This window comes from Crocodylus siamensis, chromosome 12, assembly GCF_052110815.1.
Source record: "Crocodylus siamensis isolate JL-2025a chromosome 12, ASM5211081v1, whole genome shotgun sequence".
NCBI lineage: Eukaryota > Metazoa > Chordata > Crocodylia > Crocodylidae > Crocodylus > Crocodylus siamensis.
This window is the reverse complement of record NC_143406.1, coordinates 14,871,998-14,895,436: the sequence shown is the minus strand read 5'-3', so window position 1 is coordinate 14,895,436 and position 23,439 is coordinate 14,871,998. Positions and strand designations below refer to the sequence as shown.

The 23,439-nt window shown below is 50.3% G+C and overlaps 1 protein-coding gene across 4 annotated transcripts in view; it reads left to right on the top strand.

The window, feature by feature from the left end:
• Nucleotides 1-23,439, top strand: part of MEGF6 (multiple EGF like domains 6) — a 328,842-nt gene that overhangs the window by 30,566 nt on the left and 274,837 nt on the right. For all 4 annotated transcript variants that reach the window (XM_090024523.1, XM_090024520.1, XM_090024522.1 and 1 more), the window contains exon 3: nt 536-645. In XM_090024523.1, the coding sequence (XP_089880649.1) occupies nt 536-645 (110 nt within the window). The remainder of the gene's footprint in view (nt 1-535; nt 646-23,439) is intronic.

Sequence of the window (23,439 nt, the reverse complement as noted above, 5' to 3'; positions counted from 1 at the left end):
AGGATGTCTGTTAGCTTCTTGTTTAGTATGTGTCAGCATTGGGACACTTCTGTGCATGGAATAGCATGATGTTTCCCAATGGGATGCTTGCAGGGTTGCTTTATAATTTCTGAACTCATTGACCCCTCAGTGCTGCTAGCTGCCAGGGCTGGAGTTGAAGTGCCTTGTTGTTTTTTGTAAATTGAATTTCCTTTGTGAAATGGTAGTTTAAATCTGGGGTGGGAGGAGGGGATTACATAGAATCCTAAAAGGTTTCCTGAAATACAAAACTCTGAAGAAAGGAGAAGTTTTGGGAATGCTGTGAAGCAGTCTCCCTCTGGGCTATCACCTCCCTGGATACAATGAGCTGAAAAATATTTTCTTAAGATCCACAATCTCTGATTTATAATATGTGGGAATACATTCAGAATATTTAGAAACAAATTAATTGATGTGCCACTGGCAGAATTGAAGCATTGTTCTGCCCTATTCCATAGTAAATCCTCCTCCAATAGGAATTAATACTGGTCTTGTTTGTGGTTTTTCTTTCTTTTAGAACAACATATTACACGAGCTACAGACAAGTGTACACCATGGAGTATCAGACTGTGTACCGGTGCTGCCCAGGGTGGTCCCAGCTTGGAGAGGATGCTGGCTGTTTTTACCGTAAGTGTCACTCTCTTCACAACCAGCTGCATTGCAAGTAGGGGTGTACCGATAGAGATTTTGGGGGCCAATATCGATAGCTGATATTTAAAGGGGCATATCAGCTGATACCGATCCAATATCCAATACAGCTGCCATCAGATGGTAAGTCTGTTGTGGTGGAAGGGTGGGAGGAGGGTAGTGGCATGGGGGGCAGATCAACCCCCCTGTGGTGAGGGAGGGATCAGGAATGGGATTGGGATCGGGGCAGGTGTTGCCCAGCTGGGGCAGCGGAGCGCATGGGACAGAGGCGTAGCTTGTGGGCTGGGGGTGGCTCTTGCACCCCGGGAGGAGGGGCGGAGGGAGACGTGTGCCCCTGGATCTGCACAGTGCAGGATGGACTGCAGCTGTGGGGTGGAGCTGGAGCTGATACTGTGCAGACATCTAGTTGCTGGGGGCTGGGCTCAGAGCAGGCTCTGGCGGCACTGAGGGAGGGCTGCAGCCAACCCAGATCTCTCCACAGCTCTGCTCCCAGCCCTGCGCTGCTGCCCCCTGCCTGGCACAGCCCCAGCTGAACACTCTGCCTCCACCCAAGCTCCAGGAAAAGCTGTGGCTGTGATGGATGGCAGTGCGGGGCTGGGAATGGAGCTGTGGCAAAAACTTGGGGTGGCTGCAGCCCCCTCTCAGTGCTGCTGGAGCATGCTCCCAGCCCAGCCCCTGGCAACAAGAGCCCCGTGCAGCACAGACTCTGGCTCCACCCCACAGCTGCAACCTGCCCTGCGCTGCGCAGATCCAGGGGCACATGCCCCCTCCCTCCCTGCCCTCCCAGGGTGCAAGCAGCAGCAGGAGCCGCCCCCACTCCACAAGCCGTGCCTCTGTCCCACACGCCCTCCGCCCTGGCTGATCAGCGCCTGCCCCTGTTCCCTCTCTCACTGTGGAGGGCATTGATCTGCCTCCCCATGCCTCTTCCCTGACCACTGCCCTTTAGATTTACCAACTGGAGGCAGCTCTCTATGCTGCTGGCTCTGCTTCTTGCTGCCTGAGTACTGCACTGTGGTTGCGTGCAGCATGGGCATTTATCAGCCAAATTATCTTCCCCATCGGGCTGATACCTAATATAGACAGTCTTCTTTATGTAGGTACCAATCTGGTATCAGACCAATCTATCAGTGCACCTCTAATTGCAAGTGCCTTTCATACTTATTTTCTGTATTGCAGTTGGTGTTTTAAAATCTAGTCTGACACAAATTTATTTATTTCAGTGGAAGTGAGGGGAGAAAAAGTTTTTCTCTGCCCTCTTTCTTATAGAACTTCCTCATTGTGGTACAAAAAGACTTTCAATATCACATTATTCGGTTACTCAGTTGCAAAATGCTCTTAAAATTTTAAATAAAACCCCAATTGGTGATTTAAGTAGTGCCACTGGCGGAAGTAGTGGAAAGCTGTAATCTGAGCTCTGAGTGGAGTATTTTTTAAGCACAACCTTAATTGCTGTCTGTGGAAGTGAACATGCCAGTGATAGTTAGCTAATTTGCCCCCTAATTCTTCATGTTCAGCATTCTGTGGATTAGTTTCTGACAGCTTCCTCAGAGGAGGAGGCCTTTGGCTAACAAAGCTTGTGAACAAATGAAACTTCTTGGATAGGTCATGTAAGAAAATGGGCTTCACTGTTGTGTTACAGAAGCCTGTTAGTTTTGGCTGAGAGTAGACAGACATTTAATTGAGTGAGCCTGCTGCCTGTTTCATCTTCCCTGCACCTAAAAATAAGAATGAAAGGAACTGAGGTTCATTCGTAGATTTGTTCTCCAGGAGATGCGTCTCCCAGGCTGGCTTGCAAAGCCTCAAAGGCACCAAGTGACCCTTCTGTTATTTTTGGTAGTCTCTTCACCCTTTGCTTTTAGTCACAGCTCCCCTCGTTAATGGTGCATGGTTTCTTAAACATGAGGTTCACAGAAGGCCATTGACAAGAAGATGTTGTAGTGTCACTTTCTCAGAACAGGAAATTGAAGAAGGGGGTGATATAGTATCCCTAGGGGGCTTTGAGTAGAGGGACTTGGGGCCAGGCTAGCTTGGTTCTGCTTCCAAGTTTTCCACTGTCTTGCTCTGAGCCTTCTGGTGAATCGTTCTTTCCCCCCCCACTTAACTGTATGTAAAATACATAGAAAACCACCTGTTTCACAATCTCAATGGAAGGGCTTGTAATTAGAGGTGTACCGATATATCGGTCAGATGTTATATCGGCTTCGATAAAAGGAAAATTAACATTATCGGTATTTGGCTGTTGTAGCCAGTATTGTCACCAGTAAATGCTGTGTGCTGCACAAAGCCCCACACATGCATGTGGTCAGGAATGCAGCTTGGAGAGCAGTGGTGTCTTGCTGGTCAGTCTCGGGTGGGGGGGAAGGGGCATGGCAGGGGCAGACAGGCCTCCACAGTGAGGGAGGGAGTGGGGCTGGGGCAGGGGCAGAGGCAGGGAGAGGCGCTGCCCAGTCAGGGCAGTGAATGTGACCCAAGGGCTAGGAACAAGATAGAGCCACAGGCAGCTTTTTGCAGGGAGCACGGGTGGGGATGGGGGGCTGCTCCCTGCTGCTGTGTGCGCCCCCAGGAAAAGCATAGGTGGCTTGTACTCCCCTGGATTTGTATGTAGGGCAAGCATGAGCTGCCTGTTGCAGGCTCAGGGCCAGGGCCTGTACCAGCCTCTTCCCAGCAGGGTGGCTGGGCTTGGAGGCAGTGGGAATGGGACAGGCTCAGCTGCGCAGAGTGGGGACCACCCCAAGGACTCATGGCCAGTGAAGGGCTCACAAGGAAAAGGCAGTAGAGTGGAGTGCCCTGAGCAGGGGTGGCACTAGGAGGGGCTTGGGTCCTATAGCTACCCCAAAATTCCTTGTAGCCACCCTTCCCAGTGCTGCTATTGCTGCCATTGCCTCCCCCACACAGCTGAGCCCACCCTACTCCCACTGACTTTGATCCCAGGCCCCTACTGGGAAGAGGCTAGCACAGCCCCTGGCCCTAAGCCTACAGCAGGCGGCCTGCCCTCACCCTGCACACACATCCTGGGTGGGGGGGACACATGCCCCTCCATCCCTCCCCCAGGGGTGTGCTCAGTGGTGGGGAGGCCCCCCCCCCTCCACATGCCCACTGAACAAGCCACCCGTGGCTCCATCCTGCTCCTGGTCCCAGGGTCACATTCATTGCCCTGGCAGGGCAGCCCCTGCCCCTCTTCCTCTCTCACCATGAGAGCCTTGATCTGCCCCACCATGTGCCCTTTCCCTTTCCCTTCCCCATGCCCCTTACCCCACATAGACTTACCAACAGGATGCTGCTCTCCAAACTGCCCATCTTCATTCTTGTAAATCAGCTATCGAATCAGTATCGGTCAGTATGGCTGGTTAATAATCAGCTCTCAGTATTGGCCAAGAAAATCTTTATCTGTTTACCCCTACTTGTAATGTCTGCACATAAGCCATGCTGTGGCCATGCACTATTTCATTCCTGTTTGCCATTATTTTATGTTACTCTTCTGGAAAAATGTTTGATTTTTTTTTTTTTTTAAATGGTACATTGGAGTAGCTTGAAACAAAGGAGCATGTTCTTTTGGCTCACATGCAGTTCTAGCCAAACACATATCTAGAATAAATATGTCACTAGTGAGGCAGTGCTCTATACCTTCCTTCTCATTATATTGTTATTTTCATGCTCTGGAGCTGAAGAAGAGCTGAACAAAATAATCAGCTCCTCAATCAGAACTTGATGATGCATCTCCTATCAACATCATTACAAAGCACTCTTCATAAGAGGTAACAGACAGGCAGGCTAACAAACATATGAATACTTGGCTGCTTTGGGATCAAAAGATGGAAAGCCAACAGTTTTCATCTCTGTTTTTGAAGTGATCTCGATTATAATTAGGGATCTGTGTTTTCCGTTTCCCTTGTCGGAGGAAAATGTGGATTTCTTATTTTAACAGAGAAACCTGCAAGTTTTGCAGTTTTACAAAGAGCTCTCTGCAGGCTGGCAGTTCCAGGCTGCAGGGGGCTGGGAGGGCAGTCAGGCCAGGGGACGAGGGGGGCAACATGTGCATGTATATGCACATGGCCACCAGGCAACCTAGAAAGCAATTCCCAGAGATAAGTTGGGTGGGGGTGGGGGGGAGGATTGAGGCCCCCATAGGGAGGGAGGGAGTTAAACAGGGCTGAGGCTAGTGCCCAGCCAGGCAGTGCGTGGGGCTCGGGGGCCAGGGCCACAATGCATGGCTGCAGGGCGGGTGACTCATCTGGGGGGCAGGGGAGTGGGGCCAGCTCCTTGCCACCGTGTGCACTCTGGTAGGCAGAAGGGGACCCGTGCCCCCCAGATCTGTAAATGGGGGGGAGGGGTGCAGGCTGCCTGTTGCGGACTCAGGCTTCTGCCCTGCTGCCCTCCCCAGGGGCATCCACAGCCCAGTGGGTGTGACCTGGTGCTCCAGGGATCTCCTTGGTGCTGCAAGCTCCATGCTGCCCTTGCAACGTGTCCCCTGTGTGTGTGGCAGCACTGGGGGCGGCACAGGGTTGTGCTCCTCACTGCTGTTGCGCACGCAGGGGACACATCACCAGCGCAGCACAGAGCTAGCAGTGGCAACAAGTTTCCCTGCATGGCCTTGCTATTCGTTGCAGCACTGGGTTGCATCCACTGGGTCGTGGAGGCCCCTGGGGAGGGCAGCAGGATGGCAAACCCGAACCCACAGTGGGTAGCCTGTGCCTGGCCCTGCCCTGCACACAGATCTGAGGGGTAGCCTGCACTAGCCCTCCCCTGCTTGAGCCCAGACAGCAGGGAGGGGAGCCGCTGTTCCGCTGCAGTAGCCACTGCTTCCTGCCAGGGGCAGGGGGCTGTAGACCTGGGTTCCTGGCCCCATAGCCCTGGCAGCTGGGGGCCCCCTCCAGCAGGGCTACGGGTGGCAGGGGGCTGTGGGTGGGGGGAAGAGGCTCCAGCAGGGCCGGGGGGACTATGCAGGGGGGATGGAGTGAGGGGCATTAGCATGACCGGGGGAATGTGGGGGGACAGTGAGGGGCATAAGCAGGACCAGCGGGCTGTTGTGGGGGAGTGAGGGGTACCAGCAGGGCCAGGGAGGGCATGGGGAATTTGAGGGGCCTTTCCTTTTAATAATATATTTTGGAGGGTTTATCAGAAAATTTGCATTTTTTTAATCGGGCAAAACCAGGATCCCTGATTATAATTGCCCTGGGGCACTGGGAAGCGTCTTTCTGTTAGTCATCATTTGTTTTGTTGCTTGAGGTGAAGATGAAAAAGTAAGATGCACTTATCAAGCAGTTCTTATTTTTCTGATTCAAAAGCCTGTGGTGCTGCAGACCAATCCCACTGTGCCAATAGAAACTCCATGGGCACTTAATAAATAGTTTCATAGTTGGTAGGGTCGGAAGGGACCTGAGCAGATCACCAAGTCCGACCCCCTGCCATGGCAGGAAAGAGTACTGGGGTCAAACAACCCCAGCAAGGTGTACATCTAGCCTCCTCTTAAAGACCCCCAGGGTAGGAGCCAGCACCACTTCACTTGGAAGTTGGTTCCAGATCCAAGCTGCCCTGACAGTGAAGTGGCGCCTCCTGATGTCTAATCTGAATCTACCCTCTGCCAGCTTCTGACCATTATTTCTAGTCACTCCTGGTCGTGCTTGGGGGAACAGGGACTCCCCCAATGCCTGCTGGTCCTCTCTGACTAGTTTGTAACAGGCCACTAGATCCCCCCTCAGCCTTCTCTTGTGGAGGTTGAACAGGTTCAGGTCCCGTAGCCTCTCCTCGTCGGGCCTGCCCTGCTGCCCCCTGATCATGCGAGTGGCTCTCCTCTGGACCCTCTCCGTGTTGTCCACATCCCTCTTGAAGTGTGGCACCCAGAACTGGATGCAGTACTCTAACTGCGGCCTGACCAGTGTCGCGTAGAGGGGGAGGATCACCTCCTTGGACCTGCTCGTGATGCATCTGTGGATACATGACAAGGTGCGGTTGGCCTTTCTGCCTTCATCCCCACACTGCTGACCCATGTTCATCTTGGCATCAGTGATGACTCCAAGATCTTTTTCTGCCTCTGCACTGATGAGAAGGGAGTTCCCCAGCCTGTAGGTATGGTCCTGGTTCTTCCTCCTCAGATGCAGTACCTTGCACTTGTCAGTGTTGAATCCCATCCTGTTCTGATCCGCCCACCTCTGTAACCTGTCCAGATCTAGTTGCAGCCTGTCCCTCTCCTACAGTGTGCCCACTTCTCCTCACATCTTAGTGTCATCTGCAAATTTGAACAAGGTCCTTTTCACCCTCTTGTCCAAGTCACTGATGAAGATGTTGAACAGTGTGGGCCCAAGTACCGAGCCCTGGGGGACCCCACTGCCCACATCCATCCAGGTTGAAAATGACCCATCCAACACCACTCTCTGGGTGCAGCCCTCCATCCAGTTTGTGACCCATCTAACTGTATGCATCGACACCACAGTCCCCCAGTTTCTTAATGAGAACGGGGTGAGAGACAGTGTCGAAAGCCTTCCGAAAGTCCAGAAAGACTACGTCCACTGCTACCCCTGCATCTAAGGAGTTGGTGACCTGGTCATAGAAGGCCACCAGGTTGGTCTGACAGGACCTGCCTCTAGTGAACCCGTGTTGGTTGCCCCTAAGCATAACCTCCCCTGCTGGCCCCTCGTGGACATGTGCCAGGATAATTCTCTCAAAAAGCTTACCCAAGATTGAGGTAAGACTAACTGGCTTATAGTTCCCCGGGTCCTCCTTCCTCCCTTTTTTGAAGATGGGAACTATGTTGGCCCTCTTCCAGTCCTCTGGCACCACACCAGAGCACCGCGAGTGCTCGTAAAGCCATGCCAGGGGTCCCGCAATGACCTCAGCCAATTCCCTCAGCACTCTGAGATGGAGATCGTCAGGATCAGCTGATTGAAATACGCCCAGTCCCTCCAGAAGTTCCCTGACTAGATCCTCACTGACCCTTGGCTTGTGTGCGCCTCCTTTTGGGCCCAAAGGGAGCCCAGTGTGGGGGCTGATCCAGTCCCTGCTCAGAAAAATGGAGGCAAAGAAGTTGTTAAACAGGTTACCTTTGTCTTCTAGTGTGATGACCAGATTTCCTAGCGTGTCTTGCAAGGGCCCCACATTACCTGGTACCTTCTTTTTGCCCCTATGTATATAAACAAGGTCTTCTTGTTGTCATTGATCTGGTAAGCTAGTCCGAGTTCCATCTCCGCCTTGGCCTTCCTGACCGCCCCCCTGCATTCCCAAGCAACCACGGTATAGTCATCTCTGGTGATGGCCCCTCCTTTCCATTGGGTGTACGCCTCCCTTTTAGCTAGAAGAGATTCCCGGATGCTTTTGGTGAGCTATGGGGGCTTTTGTGCCCTCCTGCTCCCTTTGATCTGTGTTGGGATTACCTCCTTTTGGGCTTGGAGGGTTGTCTGCTTGAGGATCGACCACTCTTCTTGGACACCTGGCTCCCCTCCCCTCCAGGACCTCAGCGCTTCCCCGATTATTCTCCTTAGCTCATTGAAATCCGCCCTCCTGAAATCTAGGGCTGCTGCCTTGCTGCAGGCCTTTGCCACCTTGCACTTGATGGTGAATCCCAGCAGGCGATGATCACTGTTGCCCAGGTGGTCGAGTACCCACAGCCCCCTCACCAGGTCGTCACCTGTGACCAGCACCAGGTCCAACAAGGAGCCTCCCCTGGTGGGGCTGTGCACCTCCTGGGATACATGGAGGTCTTGCATTTTGGCTAGCAACCTACATGAGCGGTCAGACCTGGCTGACTGCTCTTCCCAGCAGATGTCTGGAAAGTTCAGGTCACCCATGATGACCACATCCTTTGACCTAACTATCTCCGTGAGATGACTTAAGAATTCCTGGTCTAGCTCTTCCCCTTGGTTGGGTGGTCTGTAGTAGACCCCCACCATTAAATCTCTTTCCCCTCAACTGCCTTGTATTCTAACCCAGAGCACTTCCGTGTGCCCCTCCTCTGACTCTGTGCTACCTGATGAGGATGTGTATTCCTCCTTAATGTGGAGCACCACACCCCCACCTTTCCTCCCTGTCCTAGCCCTCCTGTACAGCCTATAGCCCTTGATATTCACCGCCCAGTCATGTGTTGGGTCCCACCACGTTTCAGTGAGCCCTACTATGTCCGGGTTGGTGTCAGCTAGCAGAAGGGTAAGTTCCTCTTGCTTGTTTCCCATACTACAAGTGTTTGTGTAGAGGCATTTGAGGCCTCCTGTGGATGTGTGCACTGGCCCCCTAATCTCAGCATTGCCCTGGCCCCTGTTGCTTACCTGGGTATTTGTTCCGCTTGTCGGTCTGGGCTGGGCTGACCTGGTGAGTGCTGCTTGGTTTAGCGGTCCAAGGCTTCCTCCTCCCTTGTATTCCCCTTCCCTCAATGAGCCTAGTTTAAAGCTCACCGGAGGAGATCCACCAACCTAGGAGAGAACACACGCTTACCTTTAGGGGAAAGGTGGAGCCCATCCCACCCGAGCACGTCTCTCGTTGTGATGTGCGGGTCGTTGTCAAGGAAGCCAAAGCCCGCCTCAAGACACCATTCCATCTTCCAGCGTCTGCTCACTGGTAGGACAGAAGAAAATACCACCTGTGCACCTATCTCCTTCAGCATGCCCCCCAGAGCGTGGTAGTCGGCCATCAGGTGGTCATGGCTTCTCCTGGCCACATCATTAGTACCCACATGGATTAGGACGATGGGGTAGTAATCAGTGGGCTGGATCACAGTCTGCATCATCCCCGTTACGTCCTGAATCTTTGCTCCGGGTAGGCAGTAGACCTCACGTGTCAAGGGGTCCTGACACGTCAAGGGGTCCTGGCCACAGATGGGGCCCTCTGTACCTCTCAGGATGGAGTCGCCTATGATGATCACTCGACGTAGAGCTGTGCAAAGCGGATCAAAGGGGGCAAGAGTGCTCAAAAGCTCCCACGGCTCACCAAAAGCATCCAGGAACATCTCATAGCCAAAAAGGAGGCGTACACCCAATGCAAGGGAGGGGCCCTCACCAAGGAGGATTATACTTCCATTGCTTAAGACTGTAGGCGGGCTGTTAGGAAGGCTAAGGCAGAGATGGAACTGGGACTAGCGACCCTGATCAAGGATAACACAAAGTCCTTTTTTAAATACATAATGGGTAAAAAGAAGGTACTGGGTAATGTAGGGCCTCTGCAGGATACGCTAGGAAATTTAGTGGTCACACCAGACGACAAAGCTAACCTCTTTAACAATTTCTTTGCCTTCATCTTTTTGAGCAGGGACCGGGGCATCCCCCCCACTGGGATCCCCGATGGGCCCCTGGCACAGCTTTATGACCACTCATGGTCCCCATTTTCAAAAAAGGGAGGAAGGAGGACCCAGGAAATTACAGGCGTGTTAGCCTTACCTTGGTCCTGGGGAAGCTCTTTGAGAAAATTATCCAGGAGCATATCTGTGAGGGACCAGCAGGAGGAGTCATGCTTAGGGGCAACCAACACAGGTTCATTAGAGGCAGGTCCTGTCAGACCAACCTGGTGGCCTTCTATGACCAGGTCACCAAATCCTTAGATGCAGGGGTAGCAGTAGATGTAGTCTGTCTGGACTTTCGGAAGGCCTTCGACACTGTCTCTCACCCCGTTCTCATTAAAAAACTGGAGGACTGTGGCGTCAACACCTACACAGTCAAATGGGTTGCCAACTGGCTGGAGGGCTGTACCCAGGGAGTGGTAGTGGATGGGTCATTTTCGACCTGGAGGGATGTGGGCAGTGGGGTCCCCGAGGGCTCAGTTCTCGGTCCCACACTGTTCAACATCTTCATCAGTGACTTGGACGAGAGGATAAAAAGCACCCTGTTCAAATTTGCTGATGACACTAAGATGTGGGGGGATGTGGGCATGCTAGAAGGGAGGAACAGGTTGCTATCAGACCTAGACAGGTTACAGGTGTGGGTGGATGAGAATAGGATGGGTTTCAACACTGACACGTGCAAGTTGCTGCACCTGGGGAGGAAGAACCGGCAGCATACCTAGAGGCTGGGGAACTCCCTTTTTGTCAGTGCAGAGGCAGAAAAGGATCTTGGAGTCATCATTGATGCCAAGATGAACATGGGCCGGCAGTGTGGGGATGCAGTCAGGAAGGCCAACTGCACCTTGTCATGCATCCATAAATGCATCTCAAGCAGGTCCAAGGAGGTGATCCTCCCCCTCTATTCAGCACTGGTCAGGCCACAGTTAGAGTACAGCATCCCGTTCTGGGCGCTGCACTTCAGGAGGGATGTGGACAACATGGAGAGGGTCCAGAGGAGGGCCACTTGCATGATCAGGGGGAAGCACGGCAGGCCCTACAAGCAGAGGCTAAGGGACCTGAACCTGTTCAGCTTTCACAAGAGAAGGCTGAGGGCACCTGGTGGCCACCTACCAACTGGCTAAGGGGCCAGCAGGCAATGGGAGAATCCCTGTTCCCCCCGAGCACTACCAGGAGTAACGAGGAATAGCCACCATAAGTTGACTGAGAGTAGATTCAGGCTAGATATCGGGAGGCACTGCTTCACAGTCAGGGCAGCAAGGATCTGGAACAAACTTCCAAGGGAAGTGGTGCTCGCTTCTACCCTGGGGGGGGGGGTCTTCAAAAGGAGGCTAGATAATCACCTAGCCGGGGTCATTTGACCCCAGCATTCTTTCCTGCCCATGGCAGGGGGTCGGACTTGATGATCTGCTCAGGTCCTTTCCGACCCTACCAACTATGAAACTATAAGCTTCAGTCCTTGATTTGATTTGGCGAGGATTAACCCCAATTCGGTGGCCAAATCTACAAATCTGAATCAAATCAGGAGACCTTTTAATCTCTCTGAATCAAATTGGAACCCTCTGAATTGATTTGGAGACATTCAGAGAGATTTGGTGATTCGGACATAGAGACAGCTTTAAATGTTTTTTTCTACATGCCTCTAGGTAGCAGGTGTCTCATGAACACTGCGATGCTGGGACGCATGGAGAGTCCCACAGAAGTGCGGGCAGCTTCCCAGCGCATTTAGCAGCAGACCCGGAAGTGGACCAGAAGCACTTTCGGGTCCGTCGGGGATCACACAGGGTGCACCCCCCGGCTTGACCACTGGTGCCTCCTGGGTCTGGGGGGGGCACCTGGGGTCCTTCCGCGGCTGATCACTGAGCCAGGGGAGGGGCTCAGGGGGACCCCCAGAGCACTGCCCAACAGACCCAGAAGTAGTCTGCACTTCCGGGTTCACCGCTGAGCATGTGGAGGGCCCCCCTGCACTCCTGTGGGACGCTCCATACGCCCCAGCATCACAGCATTCACAATCCGTGCTAGTACCTCGAGGTATGTAGAAAAAACATTCAAAGCTGTGTCTATGTCTGAACTGCTGATTCTCTGTATCAGCATTGAACCTTCGGATTCGGCCAAACTGAATCGGGGACAGTGATCCGAATCAATGAATTGAATTGCTGTCCCTGATTTGGGCCGAATCCTAATGGAATAGGTCCTGTTTCGCACACCCCTATTAATAAGGGCTTTGTTGCATGTTAAGTGGATGTTAGTGCTAGTTTGAATTTGAAGCAATCACACACTCAGGCCAGCAGAGGCCTGTAGGACTGAAAGGTAAGAATCCCCCACTTCTCATTCTGGGCTTTCCCCCTGCCTCTGGAGCTCTCTCCCTCCCCTCCCCTCCCTCCCCATTCCCCTCTACCCATGGAGGTCCTGTTGCTGACCCTTGGGACATCCCTCCATGCCCCCCCTCCCCATCCCATTTCTGTTTACTTGTGTCTGCCCTCATTATGTTATGTCCTGGGGAGCAGACAGGGAAGGGTTAACCCCCCTACCCAGCCCAGTGCCCTGCCACCCCTGTCAGGCTACTGCTTTTCTAGCTGAGCCTCTCCGGAGAGCAGCAGATTGGTGGCTGGGCAGGCAGGTTAGCCTTTCCCTTCCTGTTCAGCTGGAACAGACAGCAAGACCATCCACAAGTAAGGTGGTAGTGGTGGCGGGGAATAGGGAGTCAGTTGGGGGAACAGTGAGTGGGGATTGGGGTGCTGGGGAAGTGGGCCCCATCCGGACCAGTGAGAGAGGGGGGACAGGTGGGATGTTAACACCAAGATGTAGCCGAGAGTAGTTACACCTTAGTATAACACGATCTGACTAACGTGGATCAGAGATAATTCTGCCCTGGAGTGGCATAACTTTGAGCTACAATGCATAACAAGCGCTTAAAACTAGTTTCAGGCATTAATATGCAGACGGACAGTCCAGGTGTTAAGAGCTCCAGGATCCACCCAGAATTATTGTATAACACGTGCCTTACTCTGTGGTGGTGGGTGGATAATAGTCTCAGCTGAACTCAGAAAAGTGGCTTCCGTGATGACTCTCCTGTCAAGGAAGTGAATAATTTCATCTAGAAAAGGAACCAGAAGGAAGGGAAAGAGTGCTGCCTAAAAAAATCTCCAACTGTCATCCACCGACACTCAGAAATGCAGGAAAAATTTCTAATTGCACTGCCCAGGTTGTGAATATGTGCTGGGGTTAGAAGTCAGAGGGTATGGGTGAAGCCAGATTCTCCTATGGGACGAAGGCATTTCCCATCTTCTGAGAGCAGGGGTTGTGGGCTGTATTGGTTTTCAGGGTGTGCTGGTAGCAGACATGAGAGGAGATCAAATGCTCTTCCCTTCCTTGTGATGTATAGGTCCATAGACCCTGTAGCTCCCTTTTACATATTGTTTATTTGGGATTTTTAAGAGGAACAAAACAGGAGGTGTCTGAGGAGGAGATCTACAAACATGATGATTTTCTCCTTGTTTTCAGAACAGGAAACAGGTGGGTCAGGTAATCAGTTTAAAGCAATGCCTTAGTGAAGAGGATGCAAACCATGAAAATAGGAGACTCCTGGCCAGGAACCTGATGCACCAGTAGTGGCGACTGGGATTGCAGCCCTGCCATTCCTTGGGTTCACAGTCCTCAGGCTCCAAGCAGCTCTGCTGTGGACTCCCCTGTTTGGCTGAGAATATCTTAGAATAATATTCTGTGTGATAAAACACAGAAGCTGTCTCCCTCTCCCTCAGCAACTCTGGGGTGGGTCAGTTAGTGCTGGCTGTCTCTGTAGATGGAGCTGGTGCTGGGAGGGCTCCCCAGCTGTAGGAGAGTGAGGCTGTTGCTACTCCCAAGAAAATTAAAAAAAGTGGGGGGGGAGCTGCCAGATTGATACTAGCAGTTGAAGTGAGGCACAAACTTGGATTTGTGGATAAAAAAAAATGAAGACTGTGCAGAGCTGTTCCAGAGAGAATGCTCCATGGAGGTTCCTTCCCAGTCTGGTGGAAAAGTTTGCACAGTACAGCAGGGCTGGGGGAATGCTAATGCAGAAGGGCTGACTTGCTAATGTGGAGCTCTTGGTTGCTTTATGGCAGAAGGGTTTCAGTTTGTAGTCAAAGGTTTCCCTGCTCACATCTGGCACCGGTTCACATGGAAACATGCAAAGAGTCTCCCCCTATCCTTTAGACACTGGCGTTCAGCCTGTTTTTGTCATGAAGGTATAGATGCTCTTCATTTTACATTGCATATTCAACATGGGCTCCACCTTGCAAGGTTTTAGTGATGTTCAGGGGTGTGAGGAGAAGGTGGCCAAGACCCTCTACTTCAAGGTGAAACCCTGTTTGAACCACAACTTTGACTCAGTTTGCAGTACAGACAGGGGCTGCAGACAAGGTCATCTGGGTGTTGGTATAGCTAGGCTGTTGGACATAGCAACACAGAGTCAAGCCAGCCTGTCTTGCTCTGCCTTCCCCTCTGAGTTGACATTTCTTCCTCACAATATTCTCCAGACTGTTCCTTTACCGGGGTCTCTCTCTCTCTCAGCTGTGTCCTGTTGTTTTTGCCTGGCTTACACCTTTTTTTCTGTCTCAGCTCTCAAGTGCTGATGTTGCCTGGTCCCCAGGAGTGTGCTGGCTGGTCCCACACTGTCTCTTCATTGTTTAGCAGGGTTGGGGCTCTCTTGAACTGCTAGACCTGACGCTAGCCTCCAGAATGCTCAGTGCTGCTTCTCCAAGGTGGCAGAGCTAGGGGAATGGCTGAGGCTCTGCCCGCAGCCCCGTTTCTGCTGCATGACCCCATGAGTTCATGGGCTGTGTTGGGATTGAGTAACTAGGTAACAGATGGAAAATTTCATAGAAACACCCTGTAAAATGGCACTTAAGGAAGAGGTTAGCAGAGGCTAACTGCCCCACAGGGAGCTGGATATTGTTGGAGGAATATTTGATTTTCCCATTATTCCCCTCCCCCTGCACCGCTCACAACTGTCTGCTGGGCTCATAACATTCCCGCGAGCTATCCAGTCTCACCTTGTAAATGTGCAGTGCCCTGTTTCAGTGTGCAGAGCCTGCCTTATGTCTCCTCCCTTCTGCTGGGTGCTTGTTACCATGTCAGCCCTTACTGCATTTGCATCCACCTTTGTCCTGGGCCATTCATCTACTCAGTCCACCCCAGAGAAGGAAGGGTCAGAAGGCAGGGTGCCTTTTGCACTTCTGTTTTGGGATCAGATTTCTTTCCTTAATGATCGGCTGAGGCTGGCTTTGAGGCCAACTGGATCCATTTCAAGTGTAGCTGAGATCCAGCATAAATTCCATGGGGGTTAAATAGTGTCGTTAAAGGGCTGTTTAGTACAAGGCCTGTGTGTAGGGTGTCCACATCATCTCGCATGTTGGCTCCAAGTGTTTGAAAAGTTGGGTTCCACCCAGTCTGCTCCAATCATTGCTCTCAAGCTGAATGGAGCAGTTGGATGATGATAGACAGTGTTTCTGCCTGCCCCTGTGTTCCAGTCACGTTAGGCAATGAAGCTGTGAGGTGGAAGAGCGTGGAAAAGGAGGCAGCATGAGAAGAAAGGTTAGCGGGCACCTGAACACAGTCCTAAGTTTTTAATGGGTATGAGCTAATGTCATAAGCAGCATGAGAAGCAGTGTAGCAGTCTCTAGCCCATGTTCCATGTCACACAGTTCCTCTTAACAGCCAAAGAAGTGTTCTTAACCCCATGAACTCATGGGGTCTACAGAGCAGAGGAGGCAGGATAGCATCATGTTTCACTCCAGTTTGCAGGTCTGTTTAGGGTCTGTTGATGCTGCTGACTACAATACCCAAGGTAGCATTAAGCAAGCAACACAGAGTACTGGGAGTGATCTGGGTACCAGGGCACAAACACAGCATGGTTGCAAAACCCACCCATGAGTCAGGGTCTCAGAGCTTACAGGGAGCTCAGTGGTGCTGCTGCTAGGTTGCTTCTGGGAACCAGGCCAGTTTAGGGTGCTGTCCCCTGCACTGCAGTCCACAGTATATACACAGCATTAATGCTGTTACAGACCTGAACTGAACCTGTTAACCTGAGCTAAAAATCCCATGCTGTCTACTCTTCATTGCTGTTGTAACCCAAGTTGTTGCCCAGGCAGGTTTTGCAAGACAGACCTGCCTGGAGGGGCGAGCTTGATTGTGGGTAAAGAGGAAGAATGAAATTTTCCTTTGGGACACCTTATCTTGCTATATCCCTACCAAAGACATGGACTAGATCCTTGAGGCAGTACTGGGATTATAACTTTTCTCCTAGTCTTGCTGTGTTTGTTTTAGGTGGGGGGTCCCCGACCTAAAACAAATTCAGCAAGACTTTTCTGCAATTTCTTTGGCATTAGGTTCCATCCAAGTTGCATGCTAGTTTCATCATCCCCACTTGTTGGGATGCTTCAGATATGCCTTGGCCCTTTGGTATGAGAGACCCAAGTTCCTGTTCAGATGTATTTAAAAGAAAAAAAAAGAAGAAGGAAAAATCTCACAGATGGAAGAGAATGAGAGTAGCTAAACAGAGAGTGTGACTGTCCTCACCAGGTGTTTGGGTGCTAGATCAGTGCAGCTCTCATATTCCAGGACAGGAACAAAGAAAGAAGAATGAAAAAAGTACCATAGAAAAGCAGCATGGGATCCCAAGTGATTGTCTATCTAGTCTACCTCCTGCACAAAGGCAGGCAAGTATGTTTAGTATAGAGGCATTTGCTCTCAGATTGTAAAGGACTGGGTTATGGGTGGTCCAGCTGGCTGGGTCAGAGGGCAGGAGCCATATTACGAAAACCAGAGGAAAGTCCAGAAGCAGAGTCCACAACACTGTCTACTCTAGGGTCAGGATCCAGGGATTAGATACCAAGTACCAAACAGAGGGACAATCCACAGAGCAAAGTTTGTGAACAGAGCTAAATCGGGGTCAGGAGGCAGGAAATAGATCCTCAGGGAAATCCAAAGCTGAAGTTCAGAAACTAGCCAAAAGCAGGGCTAGGAAGCAGGAAAATCAGAGTTCAGGAGCCAGGAGACTTGCCACATCAGAACTGTTGACTGGCTTGCAAACCCAGGGCCCCAGCTCCTGCTAAATGGAGTGGCAGCACTCCCAGCAGCCAATCTGGATGTTTGTTGTTCCTAAACAACAACAGAGCATTAGCTGAGGCTTACTGCAGGTGTGGCTGTTAAGGTACACAAGGTTCTTTGGGTAAATGTGGTATCTTCTATTAGACCAACTAAATAGTTGGAAAAATTGTTCTTTGCAAACTTTTGGGCACAAACACCCTTCTTCAGGCATAGGGAGAGATAGGCTGGCCTGCCTGATCAGGAGTCCTTGATGCCAAACAGCTTTCCTTCTTTTAGGATCTTAAACTTTTCCCATAACAAAATGCAACTCTTACTATGCAGTGGCCTAGAAAAGCTTGTCACTGTCCAGGTGTTGGCACCATTAGTATAACGGGGGGGTGATGCTGTTTTCCCTGGTGCTCCAGTAGCATATTTTCTTTCCAACTTTTGCTGTCCTGTGGTAGGAAATGTTGGCTTGGGGATCCTATCAGAAAGCGAAGGATCAGGCATACACTTCAGCTTTAAAGTTCACACCTAAATATAAATGCATGGCACAGGCAAGAACCAGGGGACAGTGATTTTCCTAGCATAAGACCTAGTCCTCATAAAGACAAGTGATTTTATTTCTCTGATAGCTATCACCCATTTCATAGTAGCAATAAAATGTGACACTTCTATAACTTCTTTCTTGAGAAATTTCAGATTGCCTCTATACACAAAAATAGTTTCATAGTATTGTAGTTTCTAGGGTGGGAAGGGACCTGAGCAGATCATTGAGTCCGCCCCCCTGCCATGGCAGGAAAGAGTCCTGGCGTCAAATGACCCAGCAAGGTGTGCATCTAGCCTCCTCTTAAAGACCCCCAGGGTAAGAGCCACTTCTCTTGGAAGTTGGTTCCAGATCCTAGCCACCCTGACAGTGAAGTAGCGCCTCCTGATATCTAGCCTAAATCTACCCTCTGCCAGCGTTATTCTTGGTCACTCCTGGTCGTGCTCGGGGGAACAGGGACTTGTTTGTAACAGGCCACTAGATCCCCCCTCAGCCTTCTCTTGTGGAGGCTGAACAGGTTCAGGTCCCGTAGCCTCTCCTCGTAGGGCCTGCCCTGCTGCCCCTGATCATGCAAGTGGCCCTCCTCTCGACCCTCTCCATGTTGTCCGCATCCCTCCTGAAGTGCGGTGCCCAGAACTGGATGCAGTACTCCAGCTGCGGCCTGACCAGTGCCACATAGAGGGGGAGGATCACCTCCTTGGACCTACCTGAGATGCATGTGTGGATGCATGACAAGGTGCGGTTGGCCTTTCTGCTTGCATCCCCACACTGCCGGCCCATGTTCATCTTGGAGTCAGTGATGACTCCAAGATCCTTTTCTGCCTCTGCACTGATGAGAAGGGAGTTCCCCAACCTGTAGGTATGGTGCCGGTTGTTCCTCCCCAGCTGCATCACTTTGCACTTGTCGGTGTTGAATCCCATCCTATTCTCATCCGCCCACCCCTGTAACCTGTCTAGGTCCGATTGCAGCCTATTCCTCCCTTCTAGCATGCTCACATCCCCCCACATCTTAGCATCATCAGCAAATTTGAACAGGGTGCTATTTGCCCCCTTGTCCAAGTCGCTGCTGAAGCTCTTGAACAGTGCGGGCCTGAGGACCGAGCCCTGGGGGACCCCACTGCCCACATCCCTCCAGGTCGAAAATGACCCATCCACCACCACTCTCTGGGTGTGGCCCTCCAAAATCACTTCATTTAATTGCAGTCACATCTGCGGTGAAATGTAGGACCTATTTAACAGTAAAGCACACCACCACATCACATTTTGATGCCATATGTTATATCTTCTCTCTGAGGACCTCAGAGTGCTTTACAGACCTTTCTGAATGAAGACCAGCAGGCCTCTTTCATCCCCTGAGTTTTAGTATTCATTACTAATTTATTATTTCCATTTTTCAGATAGGAAGGCTAAAGCACAAAGAGATTATGTGACTTGGTTGAGTGAGACAGGAAGTCAGGAACAGACTTCAGAGTAGAACTCATAATTTCCATGTTCTTGTCTTAAATCTCCTCAAGTACCTCCAGCTTTTTCTAGTGCCACACTGTTGGCCCCAGTTACACTGTCTTGGAGGGAAAAACATCAGCTACTAGTGTCTATGCCACATCCTGCAGCATCTAGAAGTTCCTTGTTTCTCTCCTGTCCAAATATTGATTTGGGAAGACTATATATGGCTTATGACATCTTGCAGGGCCATACCTTGTAACTCCAAGAACCTTATCTTTCTACCCACTGTGGTAAGTTCTGTGTAATCGCATTGAGGTCTTTCTGCAGGTTGAGAGAACTAGTGAAATGCTATGGTTCCAGAACAGTAGAAAAAATGCAGCTTCACATTCATCTTTAGGTAGAAAGCCCCCAAAAGAAATGCATGGCTATGTGGTTTGTCTGGCTTTATACCTGGAATCAAACCTGTACATTTAGAAAGTAGCTTTAATAATTTCCATTTGTCAGGAAAACCCACAGAACTGGATTGTTATGAGGTTTTTCTGAACTTCTCTATCACTTCAGCATACTGCCCTGAAAGGGCTAGGCTCCCCGATACAGCTTTGCTATGGCACCTAAGGTTACATAGTCATGAAAAGTGGCTAAAACATTAGATAGGAAGATAAGCAGATTTCTGAAGCCACATTTCATCACTGTTTCATTAGCCTGTGTATAAGGGTATTTGAACTTCAATACTACCTTTGTATTATTAAACCTTCTTTTGGAGGGGAATTTGAAAAGTGATCAGATATTTAAACTGCAGCTTAACAAGAGCCAGCACAGGGGCTTAAGCAGTTCAGCTCTAATGCATTTAAGGTGCAAGGTGTGGAGGTTCAGATATCGGTCAGAATGGGATGCAAGTCAAAGCAGAGATGCAGCTTGACTTCATAAATTGTGGCTTGCTCAGGCCCATAACCAGGGAATGTTTGCTCCTCAGGGTCCAGTGTCTGGATGTGTTAAGCCTGATGGGTGCAGAAGAGACACTTTTATATCTCTCTGCTCTGTGACAAGGGCTTGGTGGACTGGTTCAGGTAAGACAGCAGTACCTCCAGCTGTATGCTCAAACCCTGAATTTACCTGTACACTATACTATGGGATTTTAAATTATTAGATAGCTGCTTTCACATTTTTATTCCATGTTGTCCTAGCTTTGCATTTTGTTGGCCTGCTAGAGCTGGGAGGTCTGAAGCACCAAGTAATAGGCAGTTCTGATGGTTTCTCTAGCATAGCCAGGAGCTGGAAGTAATGTCTTAGGAGAGCCTGTGTTCTCAAGTGCATTGTCCAGTCTGGGCTCACATCACAACAGAAATGAAGCATCCATGGTTTCTGCTGGGTGATTCTTCCAGCATCCTAAGTATCTGTTCTCTTAAGAATTGTTTCTTAATATTCAGAATACATTTCTTTTTAGTTGCTTTCATTTTAAAACTTTGGGCAGGGGTCTGGGACCACAGAAAACAAGAGAGAAGAGGAAAGAAACGCAAGAAATGTATTATAATGGAATGTCTGCCTTTATGTTAAGTACATTTCTCCCCTTCATCATCTATGCTCATATACATTATGTAATAGTCACGCAAACCCTGGTGAAATTTTTCCAAACTTCTGGAAGTTATAACGGAAACGCATGACACAGGACAATGTCAGGATTTAGCAGAGTGGGAATATGGAGCCAACTGTGTTTTTGTAGGAAAAGCAGTTAATATTTAATGCATGTAGCACTCAATGGTAGAAGGAGAATAGCAGGAAACTTAGTAATGTGGTTTTTAATTCTCAGTTTTGATCCAGTGTGATAACAGACTATAACACAGGTATATTTATTGTGGGAACTTAATTTATTGACCAGAACATTGTATAACAGTGGGTAGCATTAGAATGGATGAGGTAAGAGGAGAGCCTGGGAGACGAGACTCATGAGTTCTAGCCTCTACTTTGGCACTGATTTGGCCTGGGGCAGTCACTTAACCCCTCTGCTTCTTGCATTGGCTTATCTGTAAAAATAAAGAAGGTAATATGTACCTGATGAGGGGGTCTTGAGGGTTTGTTAATTTGCATTGGTAAAGCAACCTTGAGACCCTCCAATGAATGGTTTAACAGAAGTGCAAAGTATACATGCAGTAGCATAATGAGGTGGTAGGCGTTGTATATTATTACACTATTCCCATTTCTTTTGGAAGCGTTTAATGCACAGTTACTTCCAAAGGCTGTATGATAGCTGTGGCAACAGCTGGAACAGAAGAGAGGGGAAAAAGCATGGCTCCTCTCACTACAGGGAAATGAGCTTTTGCATACATAGAGGTCTCTGGCTTTTGTACTCCTTTTAAGCTTCCACTTCTGCATTTTAACTAACAGCCTGGTGCTGCAGTCCCCATAAACTCCTGTTCTAGTTTAGCCTCTGGCTGCCATGTCTTTCCAAAGTGTGTGCATTCAGCCCATAACTCCTGTTTGAGCAGGATGCCAGCTCTTACTCTCCCCCTGGTTCAGGGCCAGCGTAAGATTTACACTGGGCAGCCAGTAATTCACTGCTCTCTCCTGTTTCCGCCTATTAACATTCCAGCTTAGAACACTGCAGGAGCACAACAGCGTTGGAGCTCTTCCAACCGCAGAAGCAGGGAGTAACAGTGAAGCTCCCCATTCACATAGCTGACAAGCTAGGTCGATGCCTTGAGAATCATATCCCATCCCAATACAGAAGCAACCCAACATTTCTATTGTAAAAAGAGAGGGATACATCATTGGCAGCTGCTTGATGGAGAACAGAGTATTAAGAAGTTTGGCACGTCTAAGACAACAGGTCGTAATAAATCTCTCCTGACAGTGGTAAATGCTCTTTTTCTTATGTAGAAGTGTTGTAAGCACTATGTAGATCAGAGAGGTTGGTAGATTGTCTGTGCCAACTGCTGTAGTTTGTGTAATGCTTTGGAATCTTTGGGGATTAAAGGTTCCAAGTCACTGTAAAATAATTCAGAAAAACAGTACTTTAGGTGAGATGAATAAGTTGTTGCTAAGGTTGTATACACACATTTAAAAAAACCTGGGAGAATTCTCCCAGGTTTGTTCTCTTGGTAAAAGACCTTTCCCAGAGCCACATGTACAACCATTCAAATGCTGCGGCCCTGAAGAGTGGAGAGCTTGCAGTGCTAATGCTGTACAGCTGTGAGCTGGGGTGGGGGAGCATGCACACGCCTCAGCATGCACTGGAGCTCCCTTAGTCTATCTGGTGACAGATGGCAACAGTGCATAAGGCAGCTCTGGCTGGATAACCCAGACTACCTAGGGTGAGCCTGTGTTTCCCTGCACCACAATGTTGGGATTGTGAAAGGGCCATATTCTGCTCCTTGCTGAAGCAGTAGACTCCAGCAAGTGATTGACTGTCTCCCTGAGTAGGGGAATGGGGATAGTTCTGGAGGACTGCGGTCTCTTGTGAGAGAAGCCACAGCATGTACAGAAGTTTCCTCTTCCAGGAGAAACTCTCCTGGGGTGTGATTCAACCCTGGTTGTCCCCAGATTATTTTTCCCTTGAGAGAAATAGTGGCTTATTTTTACTTTGGGAGAAGAAGCCGGAATATTTGTATACTTATGATTTCTTCTAGAGGAAGAATGACTCTTCCAGGAAAACCTGAGTATCTGTACAAGGCCCCTCTATCATCCCTGTGCTGAGCACTGTGGCTAAGTACAGACATTCAAAAAGACAGAGCCTGAATTGATTCAATCTCTGTAGGTTAGTTTAACTTGCATAGACTGAATTGATTTGCAAGTGAATAGACATTCACTTTTGAGTCTGGAAATGCAAGCATATATGCCTGCGATGGCTCAGGCTACAGGCTGGGGTGCTAGAATGAGTCTTCAGCTGCAGGGAAGCTATGCTGAGGAGGGTGAGGGGGTGGGTGGCCAGTTCCTGGTAGGCTGAGTATGACTGAGGAGGGGTTTAAACCCCAACACTGGCCTGCAGGCACCCCAGCCAGCATATGCCTGGAGTGGGAAGGGGGAAGCAGGCCTTGCCAGGCGTTTCCCACCCCTGCCCTTGCTGCTCGAGTGGCAGGGGGCATGGCCAGCCCCGGCAGCAGCATGAAGCAAGTGGAGATGAGGCGGGTTAATTCCCCCCTCCATCCCCTGTCTCACTGCACGCACACAGATGGGATGAAGCCACCTCCGCACATGCCGCAAGCCACTCCCTTTCACCTAGCTCACGCTGCCCACCCTCCATTGCAAGAAGTGGGGTCTGCCTGGCTGGGGCAGAGCAGCCCATGTCTGTGTCCCCCCAGTACTGCAACAGCAGGGGTGGCGGATGGCCAGGTGCTAGCACAGCATGACCCCCTGAGGTGCAGGGGGCAGGGAAGAGGTTTATTCCCCTGCTTTAGATGGGAGCAGGTCAGGCAGAGCTGCTGCAGCCTCCACAGGGTGAACAGGAGCAGCAGCAAGGCTCAGT